The sequence below is a fragment of the Chiloscyllium punctatum genome, chromosome 26, assembly GCF_047496795.1.
Source record: "Chiloscyllium punctatum isolate Juve2018m chromosome 26, sChiPun1.3, whole genome shotgun sequence".
NCBI lineage: Eukaryota > Metazoa > Chordata > Chondrichthyes > Orectolobiformes > Hemiscylliidae > Chiloscyllium > Chiloscyllium punctatum.
Genome location: NC_092764.1, coordinates 30,097,935 through 30,123,825, shown reverse-complemented (window position 1 = coordinate 30,123,825; position 25,891 = coordinate 30,097,935). Strand labels below are relative to the sequence as shown.

At 41.2% G+C, this 25,891-nt stretch overlaps 1 protein-coding gene across 2 annotated transcripts in view; it reads right to left on the bottom strand.

The window, feature by feature from the left end:
* The window catches only part of kars1 (lysyl-tRNA synthetase 1), a 53,395-nt gene that overhangs the window by 16,830 nt on the left and 10,674 nt on the right, over window positions 1–25,891 (bottom strand). Inside the window, exons 2-11 of one of the 2 annotated variants that reach the window (XM_072596007.1) lie at window positions 19,850–20,018; window positions 16,870–17,014; window positions 16,136–16,301; window positions 11,701–11,794; window positions 11,195–11,381; window positions 6,779–6,904; window positions 6,484–6,603; window positions 3,791–3,953; window positions 3,145–3,318; window positions 379–464 (exon numbers count right to left, since the gene is read on the bottom strand). In XM_072596007.1, coding sequence (XP_072452108.1) covers window positions 379–464; window positions 3,145–3,318; window positions 3,791–3,953; window positions 6,484–6,603; window positions 6,779–6,904; window positions 11,195–11,381; window positions 11,701–11,794; window positions 16,136–16,301; window positions 16,870–17,014; window positions 19,850–19,974 — 1,386 coding nt within the window. In that variant the 5' untranslated portion in view covers window positions 19,975–20,018. The remainder of the gene's footprint in view (window positions 1–378; window positions 465–3,144; window positions 3,319–3,790; window positions 3,954–6,483; window positions 6,604–6,778; window positions 6,905–11,194; window positions 11,382–11,700; window positions 11,795–16,135; window positions 16,302–16,869; window positions 17,015–19,849; window positions 20,019–25,891) is intronic. The other variant, XM_072596008.1, reaches the window with a different exon arrangement.

The following is a 25,891-nucleotide window of genomic DNA, read 5'->3' as shown; positions in this document are numbered from 1 at the left end:
GTCATTTCAGGCTGTTGACTGTATGATGAGTTGGGGCTGAGCTTTCATTTGAGAAGTGAAAGCAAGGTTTTGAAATGGTTCTCATTGCCTTAATAGTCTGTTAGTCATCCCAATGCCTCCATGACCTGCTAAAATGTTCAAAGGGCTTGTATGGCAGTGACCCCCAAGCCTCAAAGTACCCAGGTGTAAGCTCATTAAAGAGCATTGTTAACAGATGATAGGAAGAGAAGACATATTTGAAACATAAACACAGATTGAGTGAACCGGTAAGGTCTTTCCTTTATCAAAATAGCATTGAGGGTTAGGCCCCAGCATGGTCTGAATGTCAGGTTCCTGACCCAGAAATTAGCCCAGGGTTTCATATATTTCAACTCGTACCTTGTCCAAAAGCCTGGCTGTAGACCTTGGAGGTGGACATTCAACACCTTTCTGATTGCACAAATCATCGAAGAATTTACGGGCCTCTGTTTTAACAAAAAGTAGTAAGTTAATCTTACAGCAGGGCTAAAGCTTACAATTCTAACAAAGAAACAGAAATAGTCAAAGTGTTTTGCTAATTGTTGTTATTTTTAATTCATGCATGGGACAGGAAAAAAAGGAAACAAAAGAATGACTGGAGCCAATTTTGGCACAAAAGGGCGACCCAATAGTGGTAGCAGAGTCCATGGCTGAAATACTAAAGTACGTTTCTTCCTCTATCACGGAAGATGCTCTTGAAGTCTTAATAAAGAACTGGTGGTTGAGATATTGGATGGGCTGTAGAAAAGCTGACTGTAGATACAAAATTGATAATCATCAAGACTAGAAGTTACCAGAAGTAAGGATGCTGAGAAGTGAATGTGGAATTTGGTGAGGAACTTTCTGTGATCTTTTGAACCTTGTTTGAAACAGGTACTAAAAGACTGGAGAATTGCAACTGTTACAGCCTTGTTTCAAATAAAATATACAAAAATAAACCAACAACTACAGGTAGCATATTGCCCTCATCTTTCAGATTTCTAAGAAATCTTTCTTGAATTCTATTCTACCAGTAGTTATGTTGTAGGTTCTATTTTTCATTTGGGTACATGAGTCATGACTTTTCACAATTAGTGAAACAGTAGGATATGGAAACTTTCCATAACACCATCAGGCCTAGGAACAGAAATTAGGCCATTCAGCCCATTGAGTCTGCTCTGCCATTCAATCATGGCTGATAAGTTTCTCAACCCCATTCTCCCGCTTTCTCCCTGTAACCTTTTGAGCCCAAGTACCTATCAATCGCAGTCTTAAATATACTCAATGACCTGGCTCTACAGCCTTCTGTGGTAATGAATTCCATAGATTCACCACACTCTGTTTGAAGAAGTTTCTCCTTACCTCCGGTCTGAAAGGTCTTCCCTTTACTCGAAGGCTGTGCACTCGGGTCCCAGTCTCTCCTACCAATGGAAACATCTTCCCAAAATCTACTCTGTCCAGAATATTTAGTATTCTATGTGTTTCAGTTAGAACCCCCCACCCCACCAATTCCTTTGAGTATAGACCCAGAGTCCTCAAGGTTCCTCATATATTAAGCTTTTCATTCCTGGGATCATTCTCATGAAACTCCTCTGAACATGCTGAACATGCCCCAGGTCCAGTACATCCCTCCTGACGTATAGGGCCCAAACCTGTGCACAATATTGCAAATGTGGTCTGACCAGAGCCTTAGAAGTACATCCCTGCTTTTATATTCAAGTCCTCTCAAAATAAATACCATCACGGCCCTCAGTTCCATCACTACTGACTCAACCTGCAAGTTTACTTTGAGAGAATCCTGGATGAGAACTCCCAAGTCTCTGTGCACCTCAAATGTCTGAATTTTCTTCCCATTTAGAAAATAGTCCATGCCTCTATTCTTCCTACCAAAGTGCCTGACCCCTCACTTTCCCACATTGGATTCCATCTACCACTTCTTTGCCCGCTTTCCTCACCTGTCCAAATTCTGTCCAGCCTCCTCTCCTCCTGAATGCTACCTGTCCCTCTACATATCTTTATATCATCTGTAAACTTAGTCTGTAAACAAATGCCCTCAGTTCCTTCATCTAGATTGTTAATGTATAAAGTGAAAAATTGTAGTCCTAACACTGAGTCTTGCGGAACACCACTTGTCATGGGCTGCCATCATGAGAAGGATCCTTTCACCCATATTCTCTGCTTTCTGCCAGACAGCCTGGCTTCCATCCATGGTAGCAACTTGCCTTGAACATCATGTGCCCTTATCTTAATCAGTAGCCTCCAAGGCGACACCTTGTCAAAAGGCCTTCTTGAAGTCCAGGTAAACAATATTCATTGGCTCTCCTTGGTCTAACCTGCTAGTTACTTCCTCAAATAAGTCTAACAGATTTGTCAGGCATGAACTCCCCTTGATGAAACCATGCTGACTTTGCCCTATTTTACTGTACACTATCAAGAATTCCTTCCATTTACCTTTGAAAAGGCATATCAATAACGCAATGTGATTCTATCCTCACCAAAAAGCTGTTAAAATAATTAAATACAAAAATTGTATTGAAGAAATTTAATTGAAAAAGGCTGTAAGAAGTTATGAATACAGAAATCACAAACACAATAGTTAAGGCAAACATTATTGACGTATTTGAATGTGAAGTTAGGTAATCATGTTATCCAGAAGACAGCAATCCTTTTTAAGATGTTGCAGTATTAAACAATTTACAATATTAACTGAAAACCATTTTCCTATAGTTTGATTATATCAAAAGTTACTTGAAAAAAGTGTTTTAGAATAAAAGTCTATTATAATTGATTTAATGAATCGAGTGAAGAATTGTGTGTAGAACATAAGCATCCTGGCAAAGATCTTTCTGGTTAGAATGTCCGAATTCTGTGCTTCATATTCTATATAATTTCAATGATTCTAGAACAAACACATGTTGGCAGTGTGCTAAATGTGGAATGAGTAACAGCATAATCCTTAGCTGCTACTGGAAAAGTAAGAAGGCACTCTCATGCAGTTGGATAAGATGTAGTGTAATGGAAGAGAATTGTGTGATTAACTGAATTGTAAAAATAAAGACAAAGCTGTGGGAGAAGCAGGGTGGAACAGCAATTATCGTATCACAAATTGCTGTTTCACGGTGCCAGAAATAAACATTTTTTTCTTACCTTCAGTCTCATATTGATCAGTGGGTGGAAATTCAACTCCCATAATTTTCTCCAGATCGGTTGCCAAACTGATACGTTTGAATGGTGGTGTAAAATCAATTTCATAACTTTGACCATCAGGTCCATCAGGATGGTACGTGATTTTGTAACTGCCTGTAATATGCTTGACCATACCTGCAAAAGCAAAACTTCATGAGTGTTTTGAAAAGGTTTGATTGAATTCAGAACCAAGTTAGCTTATTCTTTTCAAACATCAGTTACAGAATCTGCAGTTTGCCTTAGTATCTCCAAGACTTTTTTTTTGGGGGAGAAGATACAGCCAGTTTTTTCCTGTCTTGATTATTATGCAGTATTACTATCTAGAAAGTGCATGTGAGGCTGTCAGACAAGGTAGAGCCAATGTCTCACCCGAAGTTAAAAAGCTCACTCTGACTCACTCATTAATAAATATCACTTGGAAACAACTGCAGTAAGAAACTGGAGTCTGTGGGAGTATTTCTGAGCAAGATCACACCATCTTTTGGATAAGGACAGAACTAAGATCATGCCACCAAGAAGATAGCAATTTTTTTTTAAGATTTATAGTATTAAACAATTTACAAATGTTTTCCCATGATTTGATTACAACAGAAATTACATTACAAACCTGAAAGAAGACTCTCTGTGATTTTCATTAGGTCATTGTAATCGGCATAAGCCATGTAAAATTCACATGTGGTAAATTCTGGATTGTGAGTAAGATCAATTCCTTCGTTCCTAAACTGGCGCCCAATTTCATACACTCTATCAAGACCTCCTACAACCAACATCTGAAAAACAAAGATATATTTTGGTTAAAGGAAACTCAACATATTCAGATAACTAAAATTATCTTTCCTTTCTGAGTGTTAAATTACAACTCAAAACCACAAATTGCAATCACAGATTGTATATTTATATGGAAAACAACTTATTTTACAGTAAATTGTCTCTTGAATTGCATGTCCAAGAGTGAAGCTGAGCAAAATAAGATTTCATGTGAGTTTTTTTCAAGTACAGTTGATAAATTTTCATTGAACATTCACAAGTCATTCCTTTCATTTCTAAGTTTAAAAACATTACTGGGTAAACCTTATCCTTATCTTTACAATATCCATTAACTTAAAGTTAATTGCAAGCAAACTTGAAATTTATAAATCAAAATACTGTAACTTTCTTTTACTATATACTGTACACCTTTCTCAATAAAATGTACATCTGGCTGGCACTGGTAACCAGCATCCTGACACTGACATTTTTTACAAACCCACCGACTCCCACAGCTACCTGGATTACACCTCTTCCCATCCTATCTCTTGCAAAAATGCCATCCCGTATTCCCAATTTCTCCGCCTCCGCCGTATCTGCTCCCAGGAGGACCAGTTCCACCACAGAACACACCAGATGGCCTCCTTCTTTAGAGACCGCAATTTCCCTTCCCACGTGGTTAAAGATGCCCTCCAACGCATCTCGTCCACATCCCGCACCTCCGCCCTCAGACCCCACCCCTCCAACCGTAACAAGGACAGAACGCCCTGGTGCTCACCTTCCACCCTACAAACCTTCGCATAAACCAAATCATCCGCCGACATTTCCGCCACCTCCAAATGGACCCCACCACCAGGGATTTCTTTCCCTCCCCTCCCCTTTCCACCTTCCGCAAAGACCGTTCCTCCGTGACTACCTGGTCAGGTCCACACCCCCCTACGACCCACCCTCCCATTCTGGCACTTTCCCCTGCCACCGCAGGAACTGTAAAACCTGCGCCCACACCTCCTCCCTCACTTCTATCCAAGGCCCTAAAGGAGCCTTCCACATCCATCAAAGTTTCACCTGCACATCCACTAATATCATTTATTGTATCCGTTGCTCCTGATGTGGTCTCTACATTGGGGAGACTGGGCGCCTCCGAGCAGAGCACTTTAGGGAACATCTCCGAGACACCCGCACCAATCAACCAAACCGCCCCGTGGCCCAACATTTCAACTCCCCCTCCCACTCTGCAGAGGACATGGAGGTCCTGGGCCTCCTTCACCGCCACTCCCTCACCACCAGACGCCTGGAGGAAGAACGCCTCATCTTCCGCCTCGGAACACTTCAACCCCAGGGCATCAATGTGGACTTCAACAGCTTCCTCATTTCCCCTTCCCCCACCTCATCCTAGTTTCAAACTTCCAGTTCAGCACTGTCTCCTTGACTTGTCCGACCTGCCTAGTTCCTTTTCCACCTATCCACTCCACCCTCCCCTCCCTGACCTATCACCTTAATCTCCTCCCCCCCTCACCCACTGTACTCTATGCTACTCTCTCCCCACCCCCACCCTCCTCTAGCTTATCTCTCCACACTTCAGGCTCACTGCCTTTATTCCTGATGAAGGGCTTTTGCCCGAAACGTCGATTTCGCTGCTCGTTGGATGCTGCCTGAACTGCTGTGCTCTTCCAGCACCACTAATCCAGTATTTGGTTTCCAGCATCTGCAGTTATTGTTTTTACCTCCATTACTAGGGAGTGAGGTGGAGAGGAAGGCCAGCACCAGGAGCCAGTCCTCATTTGGTTGATTGACAGTAAGGACAACTTGGAATTAAATGCATTAGTTTGTGTTTCTAAATGAAAAACAAAAATCTAAAGAACTTATCTAAATGCAATTTTCTGCACCATCTTAGAGTTTGGCTACTGGATTCTATCACTTCCCAATAGCTTTTGTTTTCTGCATTTGCATTCTTTGCATCTTATCCAAATCATAACCTTTTAGAAGTTAGATACAACACAGAAAAGTGCCAGAGAAACTCAGCAGGTCTAGCAGCATTTGTGGAGAGATCCATTTAGAAATCCAAATAGTTTAACACCTGTTTCGGATTTGGATACTGTCGATCAAGCTATCATTTTAGCGGCAAAGTTGCTCTGGTCATTGATTAGACATGTAAAGATCTTAAAACCTTTTACCAATCAAAAACAAATTTGGCCCCTCTACCAACCAAATTACCCTGGCTTCTTTTCAGCACGATTCAAGACAGGTTACATGACCTCCAGCATACCTCCATATTGCCCTTAAAGACAGCCTCAAAATGTAACCATCTCAACACCTCATCAGTTGTTGCAGAATACTGTCATGGATAGATGCATATGTAACAGGCAAGATAGTGAGAAATAGAGCACAGTTTTTTTTGGTGGGTTATTGAAGTAGACCTCAGTGCAACTGAAACAGCATTTCAAATTTATTCAAAAGGCAATGTGAAGTACAGTGGAACATCCTAAGAACATGAAAAGTGCTCCATACATTTGCATCCTTCTTTTGAGAAAATGCACCTCGCTATGCTCATACCTTATGGTAAAGTTCTGGAGCAATTCTCATGTACAAATCCATATCTAACTCATTATGGTGTGTAATGAAGGGCTTGGCAACTGCTCCACCTGGAATTATATTCATCATGGGTGTCTCCACCTGTAGGAAAGGTTAAATTTACATAGTGATTTTATGCACTTAAATGTTATTCTCATTAAGTATCTCAGATATAATTACATTTTTTAAAAATTTACAGTTGTTTTCACATCTGAAAATCAAAATATGCAATACTCAAAAACATATACTGCAAATAAGAAAATATAAAGAAACTTGCCTCCAGAAATCCCAGATTATCTAAAAACCTCCGGAGATAGGTGATGATTTTGGCCCTGTTGATGAACTTCTGTCTCACATAATCATTTAAAATCAGATCCAAATATCGCTGACGATATCTAGTTTCCTGTCAGAAGTTATTGAGAGAGAATAAGCACACATTTTGTGTTCTTAAAAAAGAATTTCCACTGTAAAGCTCAATATATATACTTTACTTAAATAAAAGTTTGCCATTATCCAAAAAGGTGGATAGGTACTTTCCTCCAAAACAATTGAAAAGATTATCAAAAAAATGTGACATAAATATGACATTGGGCTAATTTCCCTCCCCAAAATTCACTCCGTATCTATTTACTATAAAAAAGTAAAGTTGCCATGGCCCCAGAGTACCATAATACTGCTGCCTCATTAGACAGAGGGACTGGTGATGGTTTAAATGAAGGTTTGCCATGCCTCAGGTGAGGGGAGAGATTGAGTAGGAAAGTCCTTCCTGGTAATATCAGCCAGTGCAAGAATTGAACTTATGCTGTTGGCATCACCAACCAACCTTCCAACCAACTAAGCTAACCAAATCTCAATCACTGGATAAACCAGAGAGTTCACCACTACTAGAACACAAAGAAAAGTCAATTAACAGAAACATGAATTTGCAGGGTTTCAAACACATAAGTTTGTAATTGCAGCGTACAATTAATCAGAATTGGGTAGCAAGTAGTTTATTTTCCTGGGACTGACCTATTGCTTTATAAGTTTTTGGAACATATTGGTGAAATCAGGATATACCATTTACACTTGATGTTATTTAGTTCAGTTTTACTCAAGTGGATCAATCAAAATTTTAGGCTCACTGGAACAAAATACCCTAGTTTTCTTCAGACAATAATTCAACAGATGAAATGGGTCAACAGAAAAATGTTTGGGGAATCTTTAAACTGGGTCAGAAAGATTGAGTCATTCAGATGGAAGAATAGCACTGATATGGTGGGTCAAGTTGGTCAAATATCTGGCATGTGAAGAAATATCAGGAGTGAGATATTTGCTTTCATTTGAGTCTTTCACATTATTAAACTGCCCTTTGGGCCCTTATCAGGCAGCTCATGTGTTGGGCGAAAGTCTGCCCTAAAGCCACCTGTACACTCTGATGTATCCTCAAGACCAGTTTTCTGCCATTTGCAGGATTTCTTTAGCCTTGCTCTTTATTCTGCGTTTCATGTATGTGGTAATTAGTGAACCGGACTCCAGGTGGTCTTCCTTATTCAAACTTGGAATCTACAGCCTGCAGAGATGGACTGAGTGAAGGTGAATGTGGATTGGAAATTATATAATAGAAGTAGTAAACTTTTCTATACAGGATGAAAGAGGGGAGCAGTGCCAATGATGTCACTGATATTCCAGAGAAAAAGAGTTGTGAGTGGGCGCCGGAGTAGGACAGGAATATGAAATGTTCCACTTATCCCACAAAGAGACAGGCATAACTTTGACCTGAACAAAGTGAAAGGAGTTAAATGAGAAGTTGTTCAGAGTAAGGACAAGCTCAGCCAGGCAGAAGAGAGTGGAGGGCGGAGATGGTTTAAGCCTTTCTTTCCAAGAAGAACGGAAAGCCTTGAGACCATCCAGAGGGGGATGTCAATGATAAAGAGGAGGCGGTTGAAGCCTGCAAACTGGAAATTCTGAAAATGATGTAAAATATCTGAGAAACCGTGGAGTAAGTGGGAAGGGACTGGACAAGGGGAGAAAACAAAAATTGAGTCGAGGAATTGGAAAAGTTTATGTATTTAGCTTCTAATTTCCACTAATCTTACCTTCACCTGTTCCATCTCTGACTCCTCCCTTCCCTTCCTTGACACCTCTATTCCATTTCTGAGGATAGGTTGGCCACCAATACCATTACAACCCCACTAACTCCCACAGTTGCCTTGACTATACATCTTTACACTTTCCTTCCTGTAAAAATCATTCCATTCTCCCAATTCCTGTCTCAAATGATGCCAACTTTGACAAGGAGATCTCTGAAGTGTCCCCTTCCTTCCTTCGCCAAGGATTCTCCAGCACCATAGTTGACAAGCTGTTATCTGAGTCTGATCCATCTCCCACTCTTCAGCCCTCTTCCCTCTCACAACAGCTGGAGGATCCCCCTTGTCATTGCTTTCCAACCCACTGTAGTGATTGTAACAAGGTTAGCCAGGTGGACCTCAAAATACGAGTTCCCTGACTGGATCTGATTAACAGACCCCCAAAAAGGGAGTCCTGTCTGATAAGAACAGGAATGTCAGATATCCTGTTTACCCTGAGACCCAGGTATCAGGATCAGTGTCAAGGATGCTCCACATGTAAATAAAGGGCGATTTGGTGCCGGGTTATCGACCTTTGTGGAGTTGTTTCACCCACCAGCATCCACATCCATAGGATCATTAGCCGTTATTTCTGCCATCTTCAGACCCAATTTCCCCTCCCCTCCCTTGTCAGCCTTCTGTAGGGCTCATTTCCTCCGGGACACCCCGGTCCACTCCTCCTTCACTTCGAATATCCCCCACAGCCCCATGGCACCTTCCCATGGAACCACAGAAGGTGCAACACCTGCCCGTATACTTCATCCCTTCTCACCATCCAAGGCCCCAAACACACCTTGCAGGTGAAGCAGCACTTTACTTGCACTTCACACAATCTAGTATACTGTAACCATTGCTCCCAATGTGGTATTCTCTACATTGGGGAAATGAAGTGCACACTGGGTGACCACTTTCCAGAACAACCACATTCTGTCCTCAACAAGGACGATGAGCTTCTAGTTGCCTGCCACTTCAACATGCCATCTTGTTCTCTGGCCAATGTTTCTGTCTCAGGCTTGCTGTAGTGCTCCAGTGAAGTTCAGCACAAACTGGAAGAACAATACCTTATTTTCTGCTTGGGAACTCAGCAGCCTTCTGGACTTAAGAGTTCAATAATTTTAGGACTTGAGGCCACGTCCTTATCCTTACCCCACACACCACGTCTTGTCAGCACATTAGCTGCTCCAAACACAACCCATTGCCAGTTACTAACAGCACTATTTAGCAATTTCCATTCCCCCCAGACTAATCTTTAACCACCCTTTTGTCTGTCCAACTGTTTTTCTATCTCCACCTATCATTTACTCTCTCCCTCCCCCACCAATCTTCTGCATAAAAACCATCATTTTCCTAGCTACCATCAGTTCGAAAGAAGAGTCACTGGACCTGAAATGTTAACTTTGATTTCTCTTCACAGCTGCTGCCAGACCTGCTGAGTTTTGCCAGTAATTTCTACTTTAGATGTTGGTTCTTGTGAGCTTGTTGAACTAGTGAAGCCTCACTCTGTATCCTGTAAAAGTATTTAAGAACTACAGCACGACAGCATATGATTGAAACTTCATGAGTTGCTCCACCCACTCAAGCTTCATCATTTACATTGAAAGCATCTGCGCAGAGAAACAAATTGGTTGTCATTTACACTGGAGCTTGGAGGAAGATGTCTTTCCTACCAGGTCCCTACCCCAGATACACTCGTGGAAATATGTGAATACATACGTCCCATTTTTGTGAAAGATTGAGCCCATGTATGTCAATTCAGCAGATGAATGATAATCAGTATTCATGGAATGCTAATTAATGCAAAGAGTTTTCTGATCATCAAGAACAATAAAAGGCATCTTGGTTGAAGACTTTGGAGAACTTAATGCCAAATCCTTAATCTGCAGTTAGGATATTACAATTTTTACCTCCCACCCAATTAAGTTTCCTCACCCACTCTTCTAATAGGGTTTTCAAGGAGGAGGTAGTTACAGCTCTTGTGGCTAAAAGGGATCAAGGGATATGGGGAGGGCAGGGGCATAATTAGAACTTGACGATCAGCCATGATCAAAATGAATAGGCTGAATGGCCTATTCCTGCTCCAATCTTTTATGTTTCTATGTATTAAAAGCTCCAGCAGGCCTGAAAGATTCAATCTATCATATGCAATTAATAAAAAAAAAGTTTCAGCTTTTGAATTTGATGAGCAAGTTAGAAACTATAAATTTCACGAACTTTAATTTACAAACTGCACAAAAAGCAATAAATTTTGATTTTTGCTTCAGCTACATAGTACTTATTTTAATTTAAATTAGATTTTGATAGCTTGTCAAAAAGGACATTAAAGAGCAGGAAAATCGACATTTCAGGCAAAAGCCCTTCATCAGGAATAATGTGCCAAAAAACAGCTCTATTCCTGATGAAGGGCTTTTGCCCGAAATGTCGATTTTCCTGCTCCTCGGATACTGCCTGAACTGCTGTGCTTTTCCAGCACCACTCTAATCTAGAATATGGTTTCCAGCATCTGCAGCTCTTATTTTTACCTAAAAGGACATTTAAGCAGAATTTACTGGTCTTTTCTCACATTCAATTTTGAGCAATGTATTTACCTTATCTCGGAGTCCAAAGTGCAAGTGAGGCAGCATGTGTAGGCAAGGAGATAGAAGTTTTATTTCCACAGGGATTATGCTCAGCTCTCCTTTTTTTGTCTTTCCTGGGTTTCCTTGCACTCCAATAATATCACCACGGCGTAATTTATTATTTACCTTGATGAATTCCTCCTCAGATTTGTAATTTCTAAAATTATTATTAAAAGATTAAACAGAAGTTGAACACTAAAAAAAAATCGTGCTTATCATTTCTGGATTTTTTTTTACGCTGAATATTAAACAGTGATCTCCAGACAAATGCAGCTAAAAGAAAATGCAATTAAACTGACAAGTATAATTTTGGCATCCCCTTCATAGGTTTACCCAGTTGCAGTGGAAGGTACTTGCAAAGGAAAAAATAGGCAAGTATTATTCTTGCATAGAAAGCATAAAGATGAAATACTTGTAAATCAAATCAAAAAAGATTCAATTCCCCTAATAACTAGTATCTGCAAAAATTAACTCACTTGGAATTGGCCATAACTTGCAGTTTGACTCCTTCACCACGAAGATCATAGAAAATTAGTTTGACACCAGAGGTCCGCTTAGCATGGATACGACCTAAAACAGGGAGAGTTGCAATGTTGTTCAATATAAATGCTCAAATTCAACAACTTAAAATGCAAATCAACATAAATAGATGCTATGTTGAATTAAGAAAATATTTTAAGTTTTTGAAATGCAGGTTGTTCTGCTATAACGTGTGCTTTATTAACACAAATTTCGCTATAACGCAATTGCCAAATTGGCGACGCTGTTTCTAAAATGCGAACTTTTAAAAAGTGTGTAGCTGTAATGCGATTACATCACCAACACTTCAAACAGTATTTCTAAATTGCGATTCTTCTATAATGTGGGGTTTCACAAGAACGCAACCATCATGCTATAGAAGAACTACCTGTAGAACTTACTGCACAGAAAAGGAATCACATCTCAATTTTGTTTATATTTAAGATTGAAACAGCAGCAACATTAAATTATCAACATAAAGAAACCAATAGGATGCAATAGCACAACATACACAAATGCACAAAGTTGAAAAGGTGAGATTGTTTTATGCTCAAGTTAATGAATCAATAATTATATAAGTCATAACAACCTCCTGATTCTTCAGTAATTATGACTGAAATAATTCATTCTTCAACACAAATCTTTCTCTACCAAATAATTAGGAACAGAAGTAAGCCAGCCATTCAGCTCATCAAGCTTGTTCCCCTCACAATTGATTTAAAACTCAACTCCACCTTCAACTATACTCCTTAATGCCACTACCCTAGAAAAATCCAATCATCTGAAAACTTGAACATACTCAATTGAGAAGTGAATTCTGGATCTCCACTACTGTGAGGAAAAAAGAAAGTACCTAATGATTTCATTATCCAAACTCTAAGTTATCAATCCTCTCCACCAGATAAAATACAATCTACCCTACTGGATAACTTTAATTTGAGATATGTAGATTAGATAATCCCTGAATCTTCTAAACCAGACAGATTACAAGTGAAATTTATGAAGTACATTCTCAAAATTAATCCTTTCAGGTATGATGGATTTGAGTTGGATCCCCTCCAAGGTCAGTATTATTTTCATTGAGTTTTGGTGCTCAGAAATCAACACAGTACCACAGATGAGGTTTGGCCGAAGTACAGCAAAACAGAAGAAGAATACTTTTAAATTCTAACCTTTTGAAATACAGGACAGAATTCTATTTGCCTTTTTCATTCCACATCTGTGCTTTATCTCTCATCAGTGTAATATTTTTCTCAATCTGTCTTTTAAAAATCTAAAATGTGGATAATCTCAAGAGGAAGACAACATGAAGGTTTGGAGTGGGATCCAACTTCCCAACATTGCATGATTCAGTCCAAAGCAAGAAAACCTGTGCACAGCCTTCGCACTGAGATGCTAAATGAAGCCTTTAAAAGCATCACACCACCACATTAGTCTGCAATCAGCAGGCGGGTTGCCACAAACGTGAAGCCTGAAAACCAAATCATTTCAGGATTGACCAAAAGATGTACCAGTAGGAAAAGGTCATTTGATCCATTGAGCCTACTCTGCCATTCAATAAGATCATAGTTAATCTGATAATCCACAGCTCTGCATTCCTGCCTTTTCCCTATAACCCTTCATTTCCTTACTGATTAACATTGTTTGTTTGCTTGTGATTTCTACGGATAGGGGAGAGTGGTAGTAGATTGCTTCAAGCAAAGGTACGTAGCATATGATTAAGGGATCCAGCCTCAGGAAGTGGTCCACTGAGAGCAGCTCCCTGTTATTTCTTTAGCTCACCCTTCCCTCAGCTTTGCCAGCCACCATCTCCTTGCCTGCCCTCACTTTTGCACGGGGTTCCTGAGCAATCCCACACTAATTCAGATAGCACTGATGGACAATGGATATCTGTCAAGTTTCCAACTGGACAGTGCCTCTCAGGGTCCTAAATCAATGTTGTATTAGTTAGGTGCCTAATAGCAAATTAATTTTACTGGGCCTTTTCCAACACAAAACAGAGGGCTCCTCCTGGTTTCCCAACTGTCAGGCAAGATTCCATTGCTAACACTAAATTCTAATGACTGTCCCAACTTTCCTGTGTTACCTGTCTCTTTTATTAATATTACCACAACTTTTTTGATGCAATTTGCTTATCATTTCTGAAGTTTGAAATGTTTAGCTCCTTATCTTGCTCGGATAGTAGATACATGATGTTATTTAATTAGTTCCAGTCCCTTTGGCTTTTACCTAAGCCCTAAATGTTCGTTCCAAGAACATATCCACTTCCCTTTTGAAGGTTCCTAATGAATCTACTTTTACCATCCATTCAAGCAATGCATTCAACATGATATCAATTGAAATGTTTGAAATAATGTTCTCATATTCAATGTAGTTTTTTTTGCCAATTAGTATTGCCTTCCCAATTACCTACTTTCCATTTAGAGAAACAGATTATCCTCAACCGCTTCATTGAAACATTCAATTTTTGAGCTTCTGTATCATACCTGCTCTGTTCCAAGGAGATCAATTTTAGCTTTCTCAGAGACTCTGCTTAACTAAATTCCTTCATCACCAATAGCATTCTAGAAAATCTCCTCTACAAGAACTTCACATATTTCTAACCTATGGTGCCCAGAAATGGACACAACAGTGGAAGTCTAACTGGTATTAAAAATAGACACATTTGCTTACTTTTATTCTTTATACCTGAAATAGAGTACAAGTGCAAGAAGGTGGAACTCGCACAAGACTCTTATTAAACCTTAACAGGAGTACTGGGTACAGTTGTGGGCACCACTTTAATGGAAAGATGTGAATGCATTGGAGAAATTGCAGAAGTGGTTTACAAGTGTTCTCTATTTCTGTGTTTTTAATGATTACATGGGCTCACCCATCTCTGGACTCATAGCAGAAGCGGTAATGCAAAGATTAGAACAAACAGTCTTACCGCAAATTCAACCCAAACTCTGGGTCAGATATGTGGATGACACTTTTGTAATCATTAAAAACACAGAAATAGAGAACATACACCTGATCATCAATGCCACACTCACAGGAATCCGATTCACTAGAGAGGAAGAAAAGGACAACCAACTCCCATTCCTAGACGTGATGGTACAGAGAACACCAAACGGAGAATTCACCACAAAAAAAAGGTATACAGGAAAGTCACACACACAGACCAAGTCCTGAACGACGAAAGCAACCACCCCAACACATAAAAGAAGTTGCATCAAGACACTATTCAAAAGGGCCACAACACACTGCAGTACACCAGAACTGCAAAAAAAGAGAAAGAAGAACACCTATACAATGTATTCGCCAAAAACGGATACCCGTGCAATTTCATCAACGGATGCCTAAGGGAAAGACAACGGAACAAGGACATGCCGCAACCCAAAGGACTAGCTACACTACCATACATCAGAAGCATTTCCGAACTGACAGCCAGACTACTGCGACCACGAGGACTCATAACAGCACACAAACCAACAGCCACACTCAGACAACAACTCACCAGAACAAAGGACCCGATACCCAGCATGAGCAAAACCAATGTAGTGTACAAAATCCCATGCAAGGACTGCACAAAACACTACATAGGACAAACAGGAAGACAGCTAACGACCCGCATTCATGAACACCAACTAGCCACGAAACAACACGACCAGCTATCCTTAGTAGCTACACACGCAAAACAACATGAATTCGACTGGGACAACACTACTATTATAGGACAAGCCAAACAGAACAGCCAGGGAATTCCTAGGGGCATGGCACTCATCCACAGATTCAATCAACAAACACATCGACCTGGACCCAATATACCAGCCACTGCAACGGACAGCTGGAACTGACAACCGGAAGCGGCAGATTCAAACCACTACAAATGCCGGAGGAAAGATCACAGAAGCGCTTCAAAGGAGGCTCCCAAGCACTGAGGATGTCACCTAGACGGGACGAAACGTCTGCAACACAAATTCCCAGCTCGGCGAACAGAACCACAACAAACTGGAGATTGGCACAAGGTAATGATGCTCATTGGAAGAGCCACTGCAGGCATGATGGGCCAAATGGCCTCCTTCTGTGCCCTAACAATTCTGTGACTTTTGTAAAATATAGATAGATCCATAAATCAAGTTGTCCTGCTACCTGTAAAGCTTGTGAACACTTACCCTCTGCTCTGAAAGCTTTTCTGGACCAGTATTTACCTTCAGTTTATATTATTTAGCTTATATTGTCTCTCATTTATCCTTGCAATTTCCTTTTTATACTTTGAAATTGTACTATTTATTAGGTTGGCGATTATGTTTAGGTTTACTTAAGTTCATGACTGTCTTGCACCATTTCCTGCATTAACTTTTCTTACAATAAACTAAAAGCAAAGGTGCTAATGTGTAAACATCTCACCTGCCACAGATAAAGTAGTATCAGTGAGATGGTCTCCAGGCTGTAGATCGTTGTATTTCTCAATAAACTCTGTTAAGGATATATCAACATGGAATTTATGAGGATATGGGTCGTCCTCGGTCCCCTTCAGTCGTTGGATGGCCTGTGTTCGAATTTTGTAGTATTGCTGAAACAAAGAATTACAAACATTTTGCAATGTGTTCTGAAAAAAAGCTTAAGACATCTTAAATAAGCACTATTTTTAAAAATGAGAAAATGTCTCTGCAGTGCAACCAGATGAAAGTGGATTCAGTGTCAAAGAAACAAACATTAGAGCCAATAGTCAAATGTTGGACCAAACTGAAATAGATTTTAAGGAATATCTTACAGAAACCAGCCAGAAAGAAATATCAAGTGACTTTCAGAACACAGGATGCAAGTTGATGAAGTCAAAAGTGCAGCAAACAGAGAAAAATAATGAAAATGAAGGAATTCAGATTTCAGAAAGGAAAAGTTAATAGGCTGAAGGGAATTACAGAGATACAATGGGTACGCGGTACTCAAAATTGAAAATAGAACCATTTTGGTGACCACTAACCAAATCAAAAAGATTTTATGCTAGAATCCTGTACCATCCTGGTCTCCCTCTCGGGTTTACTCCCCAAATGCAAAATTCTTTGAAATACACGACTTGACAGAAATTTACATTAAGCACAGTGTGACACCACAGGAATAAATTAAGTTCTCTTACTCACATTAGGATCAAGGGTTTCTTCATCTCCACTCATGTCAATTCCATCAACTTTCTTGGCTTCATGAACTTGTTTATCAGCTTGTTCTTTAGCTTTAATTTCCTTCTCAGCCGCTTTTTTCTCTGCCTTCATACGTCTCTTCAGCTCACTACAGAAATTAGAACACAAATATAAAATTAAATTTTTAAAAGTAAATCATCTCAATGTATTTAGCCACAAGGCAGTTATTGCTCCTAAATAACTGAGTTAACACTTGGGAAAAATAGCTTTGGATCACCTATTCATGCACTATTTACAAAATTGATAATGAAAAATACGTCAATTTTCTACAAATATTAATTATTGATTTGGCTCACACAGATGTAAAAGAAATTAAACTTTATTGATTTTTAAAGAAAAATCATTCTTAAATTTGAAGTCAAAAGAACTATCACAATAGAACTCACAGCAAAGAAATGCTAAAATCACATTACCAGGTCAAAACTTTAAACTTAAATACATATATACAAAAAAAATCTAAAAATAAAAGCAAATGTTTTTAAGTCCATCATGAATATCAGAGGGATTTAAAAAGACAGTAGAAAATAAGTGATGTAGAAATTCCTTTTTCATTCTGAGAAAAAAGTCATTACATCACATCGATATAACATATATTGCTGAGAAATAAAGATTCTGTGCAGAGGATTAATTATTCGACTTGTAGCCTGTCTCAATTCCTATTCACTTCTGGAACAATAATTAGGTGTCTCAGGACTGAAGCCCTTGTTGGCCAATTTTCCTGTCTGCACTCCATCCAGACGAAAATTTACACTCAGGTACTTCAGAGATAAATCTATACCAGTCTAATAATTATTAATAAGGTGAAAGTGAGTACTCCAGATGCTGGAGATTAGAGTCATGATTAGTGTGGTGCTGGAAAAGCACAGCAGGTCAGGCAGCATCTGAGGAGAAAGAAAATCAACATTTCGGGAAAAAGCCCTTCATCATTAAGAGGCTGGGAACCTAAGGGGTGGAGAGAGAAATGGGAAGGCGTGGAGCAGGAGGAAGGTAGCTGACAGTGCACTAGGTGGATGGAGGTGGGGGTAAAGGTGATAGGTCAGAGGGCAGGGTGGAGCAAATAGGTGGGAAGGAAGATGGACAGATGGGAAGAGTCATGAGGATGGTGCTGAGCTGGAAGGTTGGAACTGGGGTAAGGTGGAGTGAGGGGAAATGAAGAAACTGGTAAAATCCACATTGCGAGTCTGTTTCAGGATGTGACTGAAGAGCTTCAGGGTAGAGGAGATGACGTGGGAGCCCATCCCTCCAAGGGGAACAAGGACAGAACACCCCTAGTCCCCACCTTCCACCCCACCAACCTCTATATACATCCCATCATCCTCTGCCATCTATAAACGGAACCTATCAGAGATATATTTCCCTCCCCACCACTACCTGCTTTCCGTAAAAACTATTCCCTCCATGACTAGGTTTAGGGTGTGAAGGGAAAGAAATAAAAGAGACCTCAGGGCAACTTTTTCACGCAGAGGGTGGTATGTGTATGGAATGAGCTGCCGGAGGAAGTGGTGGAGGCTGGTCCAATTGCAACATTTAAGAGGCTTTTGGAGGGTATATGAATTGGAAAGGTTTGGAGGGATATGAGCCGGGTGCTGGCAGGTGGGACTAGATTGGATTGGGATATCTGGTCGGCATGGACGGATTGGACCAAAGGGTCTGTTTCCATGCTGTACATCTCTATGACTACCTCGTCAGGTCCATGCTCCCCAACAATCCACCCTCCCCTCTTGCCACCTTCCCCTGCCACCGCAGGATTTGCAAAACCTGTGCCTACACAGTCCACCTCACCTCCGAAGGCCCCAAAAGGAGCCTTCCACATTCATCAAAATTTCACCTGCACTTCCATACATCATTTACTGTATCCATTGCTCCCGATGCGGTGTCCTCTACATTGGGGGAGACAGGATGCCTACTCGCAGAGCACTTCAAAGAACATCTCCGGGACACCCGCACCAACCAACCCCACTGCTCTGTGGCTGAACACTTCAACGCCCCCTCCCACTCTGCAGAGAACATTCAGGTCCTAGGCCTCCTCTATCGGCACTCCCCTACCACCCAATGTCTGGAGGAAGAATGCCTCATCTTCCACCTTGGGACCCTCCAACCCCATTGCGTCAATTTGAATTTCACCAGTTTCCTCATTTCCCCTCCCCCAACCTGAAACCAATTCCAATCCTCCAGCTCAGCACCATCCTCATGACCTGTCTCATCTGTCCATCTTCCTTTCCACCTATCTGCACTGCCCTCCCCTCCGACTTATCACCTTTACGCCCACCTCCATTCAGCTATTGCACTCTCAGCTACCTTTCCCACAGCCGCCCCCCCCATTTATCTCTCCACCCCCTAGGCTCATTCCAGATGAAGGGCTTTTGCCCGAAACGTCGATTTTCCTGCTCCTCGGATGGTGCCTGACCTGCTGTGCTTTTCCAGCACCACACTCTTGACTAATAATTATTAATACCATATTATGCATTAGCAAAATACTATTTTGGATAAAACAAACTTGAGATAAATATAAATAAAAAGAAAATATTGTGTAACTAATGGCATGCTCAAATACAGTGCTATTCCGTATGTGAAGTCAATACTGAGCAGCATTTTGAGCAGTCACTTACATGTTCTAATTACTCAAACCATTATTTCCTTCCAAATAAACTGTGGGGCTTTTAAGATAGTAAGCCTTTCTATCACTGCATAGTTGGTGATCTTTAAAATAGCATGAGGCTGTGCACAGGTAAGGAGGTGCTGCTTCAGTCAACCAATGCCAGCTGTTTTGAAAATGAGCAGAAGTTCTACTGCACCAGCTTTTATTCTAGCTCAGCATGCCAGCAAGGTCTCCATTCTTGTTCAAATACTCATTTATGATGAAGAAAGGTTGGGTATTTGAACAAATTTAGAATATCTAAACATGAAACAAAGCACCACCAACCTCTTTTCATTATGCAATCTCTTCTGGAAAAGAGGAGTAAAGGAAGTAAGGCTGTGCGTTGGCACCTTTCCCAAGTAACCCCTGACCCGCAGCCCAAGAAGCCTATGGAGACAGCTGGTCATCATAATGAACTGTCACAATGTTGTCCCATTTACAAAGCATCTAACACCTAATGAAAGACAAAATAGATGGAATCAAATAGATGGATTAAAGCTCAAATCAGCATTTAGGTTGCTCAAATCCAATTACTGTATGGTAAAAAGTGAACTTCTAAACTCTGATTCAAATGATTATTTTCCCCTATTATTAAAATAATATAGATCAAAGGGAAAGAAAGACATAAAAGGCAGAATGTCCAGTTGTTCAACAAAACAAATTTCACTGTAGATGGTCAAAAGGAAAATGAACTATCTGCATTTATGACTAGTTTTCACGTTGAAGAGAATGGGCAGGATTTTCTGGAGAAAATTAAAGTTAATAGATGCATGTAAAATCAGAAAGTCCAGAAAGCCTACATGCAGAGCCAAATATAGAAGTTGTGAAACACCTGTCCAGGTTTCCTTGCTCCTACCTCACGAAGGAGGCCCACCAATATAAATACATGCAATTGTGTGAAGCTCCTGTGTTTATTGTATAAATATAAACCCAGCTTGCCAGAAGAAAAAGGCTTGTTGTTAGAGAGTTTGCATTTGCATGACAGTCTGAATTATTGAAAAAAAGATCACTTTAACACAGAACTAGCAAGTTCAGTTTCACATTCCTTTTCCTTCAGATTTTAAATATTGTTGGATATTTTCACTTTTTAATGGGAGTTATGGGAGAAAAGGAAACAAGTGTTACCTTTAACTATAGTTTCTGCCTCTGCTACAGGAGAAGCAACTTGTCATTTAGTAAATATCTAGTAAGCAGCTAAGGTTTATTTTATTCCAAAGGTTTAACATAACATTTCATACTTACATAAAAATACAAGTCATTATAGCGTAAAATAAGGAAGTTAACTTAACTGGACTCATAAATACAATAGCAACAAGTGCCGGTCGGAGGCTAGGAAAGTTATTTTCTAATCAAACTGTTCAGAGATGTGATTTGCACCCAGGCCTCCAGGTTCAGTAGTAGGCACACTACTAGTGTCATAAAGAACCTTAAAGACTAGGAATACGAATGGAAGTAATTCACCTCTTGAATCCCCAAAGCCTGTCCAACACCTACAGGGCTCAATTCAGGATTGTGATGGAATACTCCCCAGATGAGTGCAGCTCCAACACTTAAGCTTGATACCATCCAGGACAAAGCAGCGCTCTCGACTGGCACCACATCCACAGCATCCAGTCCCTCTAACACCGACACTCAGTAGCAGCAATGTGTACTGCAGAGATTTACCAAAGATCCTTAAGACAGCAGCTTCAAAACCGACAACCACTTACATCGAGAAGGACAAGGGTAGCAGATATTTGGGAAATTCCCCTCCAAGCCTGACTTAAAAATATATTACCATTCCTCCAGTGTTGCTCAGTTAAAATCCGTAAATTTCTTCCCTTAGGGCAATGTGGGTCTACCTTCAGGACATGGATTGTAGTGATTCAATAAGGCAGCTCATCATCACCTTCTCAAAGGCAACTAGGGATGGACAATAAATGCTGGCCAGCCAGCAATGCCCATGTCCCACATCTAAATCATTAATATAGTTTCAGTTAAAGTGTACTGCTGATACTGCACATATACTGTGGAATATTGTGCACATTATTGGTCATCTTTTGTAAGGCAAGAAATAAATACATCATAGGCAATTCAGAGAAGGTCCACCAGACTAATATCTAGAATATGAGGGGTTATATTAAGAAGGAAAGGTTGGAAAAGTTAACCTTTTATCTGCTGGAGTTTAGATGAGTAAAAGGTGACTTGATGGAGCTCCTGAGGGGTCCTGATATAATAGATGGAGAAGCAATGTTTCCTCTAATGGCAGTATCTCGGACTAGGGATCCCTGTTAAAAATGAAGGGTCACTATTTAAAACAGAGATACGGTGATGGTGTTTCTCTCAGAACAGGGTGGCTCAATAGTTAGCACTGCTGCCTCACAGCATCAGGGACCCAGGTTTGAATTTCAGTCTTGGGTGACTATTTGTGTGGAGTTTGCATATTCTCCCTGTGACTGTGTGGGTTTCCTCCCACAGTATGCAGGTTAGGTGGATTGGTCGATGCTAAATTGCCCAATGTGTCTAGGGATGTGCAGGCTAGGTGAAAAATGCAGGGTTACAGGGATAGGGGAGGGGTGTGGGTCTGGGTGGGATGCTCTTCAGTGGGTTGGTATTGACTTGATGGACTGAATGGCCTGCTTCCACACTGTAGGGATTCTATGAGAAGGTGGTAATGCTCGCCCTGAAAAGTTGGTGAAAGTAGAGTCCTTGACTATTTTTAAGACAGAGGTAGATAGATCTTCATTAAGCCAAGAGAGTGAAAGCTTATTAAGGGTAAGCAGTATGCACACTTTGCAAGTTCCAAGCATAACACCCATACCACTGCTTGGAAATACCTCCAGCATAACACGCATGACAGCATAACATTCAGACGTATTGCAGGAGACTCACTAATATAGATCCTACTTTTATGCAGAAGAAGGTAGAGCATAGCTGGAGATAGTAGTAATGATCAGAAGGCAGACAAGAGGAGCAGCATGTTTTAACAACCATTGAGGAAACAACGCTGGTAATCAGGGAAATTGGCACCACTGAAGCCATATCCACTGGCAATCATAGAAATCTACAACACAGAATAAGACCCTCTGGCCCATTCAGTCTGTGCCAGTCAAAAGCAAACATCTAATTATTCCAAGCCCTTTGTCAAGTACTTGGCCTATAGCCTTGTATGCTTTGGCATCACAATGTACATCTAAAAACCTCTCAAATATTCTGCCTTTACTAACCTTACAGGCAGTGGAACAGAGCATATTAATGGGATTGATGATAAGAGTGTTTGCATACTTGTTTGTCCTTTTCTTTTCCCACTTCATGCCACATGTTTTGGCGCATAGGCTTATTCTTTCCCTTCTCTCTTAACCACAACTTACTCCTGGTCCTATTTTCACTTTAGCCACACTAGAGTTGCAGCAGAGAAGGAACAGGAAAACAGACAGACAGTGAAGATGATAGAGGAACCTCGACTATCTGGCATTCAAGCATCCAAATTTCAGATTATCTGAACAAGATCGCAAGGTCCCGATGCTTGGCCAAACTGTGTTATCCAGCATTCGACTATCTGAACAAAGTACTCCCCACCCGTGTCCTTCAGATAATTGAGGTTCCTCTGTATTCCACTTTATCTTAGACTTGCAGCCAACTGGCGATGGAGACTAGGAGAGGAACAACATACACATTGAAGACATCAGGCAGAAGTACACAGCTGCAATTGCAGTTACGCAAGTCTAATGAGGTATCTAGTTTGCTGATAGGAAAAGCTCACATTTGTCTTCAAACCACTCCTCTCACCTGCCGCTGAGAGGATTCGCTTCATCCTGGGATAAGACGGCAAAAGTCTCGCCCCACAACTCTTCACAGAATAGGATGAACTCCTGGCTGTCGACAGACAGGAGATGGAGTGGAAGGAGACAACCAAACGTTCTATTGTTTAGAAAGATCCCAAATGAAGAACTCGAATTTTATTAAGAGCTTCCGTGACCTCAGGACGACCCAAACGTGAGAATGAAATGCTTTTGACATGTACCCATTGTTACAGTGCAGAGTGCAGAGCGGGTAATTTGTACAAAGAAAGCTGGAACAAACAGCAATGACCAGGAAAATCTTTCTCCAAGATGTTAGTTGAGGCATACGTAGTGGCCACAGGATTTTATATACAGGTTCACCCGACAGATCGGGAAACCCATCCATTGTTTAAGTGTCAACTGTTTGCACCATGAGGATTCTAGTGCAAGGATCAGACAGGGTCTACTGGGTTACAGTATAGCCAGGAAGGAACTGAAGAATGTACTTAGGAGAGCTAGAAGGGGGCATGAAAAAGGCTCGGTGGGTAGGATTAAGGAAAACCCCCGAGACGTTCTACAGTTGTGAGACGAAGAAGAGGATGGCCAGAATGAGAGTATGGCTGATCAGGGATAGTGGAGTGAACTTGCACTGGGAGTTGGAGGTGCTAGGGGAGGCCCTTAAATGAATACTTTGCTTCAGTATTCACCAATGCGAGGACCTTGTCATTTGTGAGAACAGCATGAAATAAGCTGACATGCTCAAAAGTTTGATGTTAGGGAGGAGGATGTGCTGGTAATTTTGAAAAACATAAGGATAGATAAGTCTTCTGGGCCAAATGGGATATACTCAAGTTTACAACGGGAAGCGACGGCTACGCCTTTGGCAATGATCTTTGTGTCCTCCTTGTCCATTGGAGTAGTACCAGATGATTGGAGTGGCAAATATTACAAGGGAACCTCGATTATCCGGGCACTATTCGTTTGGATAATTGATTATTTAGTTAACCGATTAAATGGCTTTACTATGGGCCTTAGAGTTTTTAAAAGTCTGCTCACCGTTCAGAAGACTGCAGCACACAGTTCGCAAGACCAGTCTCTAACACCACCTACCATCCCCACGCAAAACTCCCCCCACCCCCAAACTCCATCCAACACCTCCCCTGCCCACATTCCGCCCAAAACTGCCCCTGCCCTCTAACCTCATCCAACATCGCCCTGCCCCCCCCAACCTGTCCAGCCTTTCCCCACACACCCCAAACCCTACCAACACTGCCCTGCCTGCCCCCTCCCCAACCTGTCAAGCCCTCCTGCCAACCCCACCCCCTCTCAGGGGCAGCAGGACTGCTGCTGCAGCTGCCTTTTGGGGTAAATCTCCAAATAGGACAATGTTGGAGAGATTATCTGGGGAAGGGGGGTGGGGGTTCAGGGTACACCCCTGTGTAGAACTCCAGGGAAAACGTGGGGGGAGAGAGAGAGAGAGAGAGAGCGAGAGAGCGAGCGAGAGAGAGCGAGCGAGAGAGCGAGCGAGAGAGAGAGAGCGAGAGAGAGAGAGCGAGAGAGCGCGAGAGAGAGAGAGCGCGAGAGAGAGAGAGCGCGAGAGAGAGAGAGCGCGAGAGAGAGAGCGCGCGAGTTCAGTCATTTGGAGACTGTGCCTGTTTAAATCACTGTAAACAAAATACGTGATGACTGTTGGAAACAAGTCTTTGATGTAATGTTTCTATTGGGACCTATCTTCAGATAATCCGATTTTCAGATAATTGGTAGTCGGATAATCGAGGTTTCTCTGTATTCCCTTGTTCAAGAAAGGGGATAGGGATAACCCTGGGAATTACTGACTGTTCAGTCTTATGTCAGCGGTGGGCAAATTATTGGAGAGGATGCTGAGAGACAGGCTTTATTGGAAAAGCATAGTTTGATTAGAAATAGTCGGCATGGCAGTGTGAGGGGCAGGTCATGCCTCACAAGCCTTATTGAATTCTTTGAGGATGTGATGAAAAGTATTGATGAAGGTAGAGCAGTGGATATGGACATGGATTTTAGCAAGGCGTTTGATAAGGTTCCTATGGTTCCTCATTCAGAAAGTAAGGAGGCATGGGATACAGGGCAATTTGGCTGTCTGGATACAGAGTTGGATGGCCCATAGAAAACAAAGGGTTGTAGTAGATGGAAAATACTCAGTCTGGAGCTCAGTGACCAGTAGTGTTCAGCAGGGATCTGTTTGTAGGACCTCTGCTGTTTGTGATTTTTTTATAAATGACTTGGATGAGGAAGTGAAAGAGTGGGTTAGTAAGTTTGCCAATGACACAAAGGTTGGTGGAATTGTGGGTCACGTGGAGGGCTGCTGTAGGTTGTAATGGGACACTGACGGGGTGTAGAGCTGGGCTGAGAAATGGCAGATGGAGTTCAATCTGGAAAAGTATAAAGTGGTTCAGTTTGGAAGGTCAAATTTGAATGCAAATTACAGGGTTAAAGGAAGAATTCTTGGCAGTGTGGAGGAACAGAGGGATCTTTGGGTCCATAGATCCCTCAAAATTGCCGCCCAAATTGATACAGTTGTTAAGAAGGC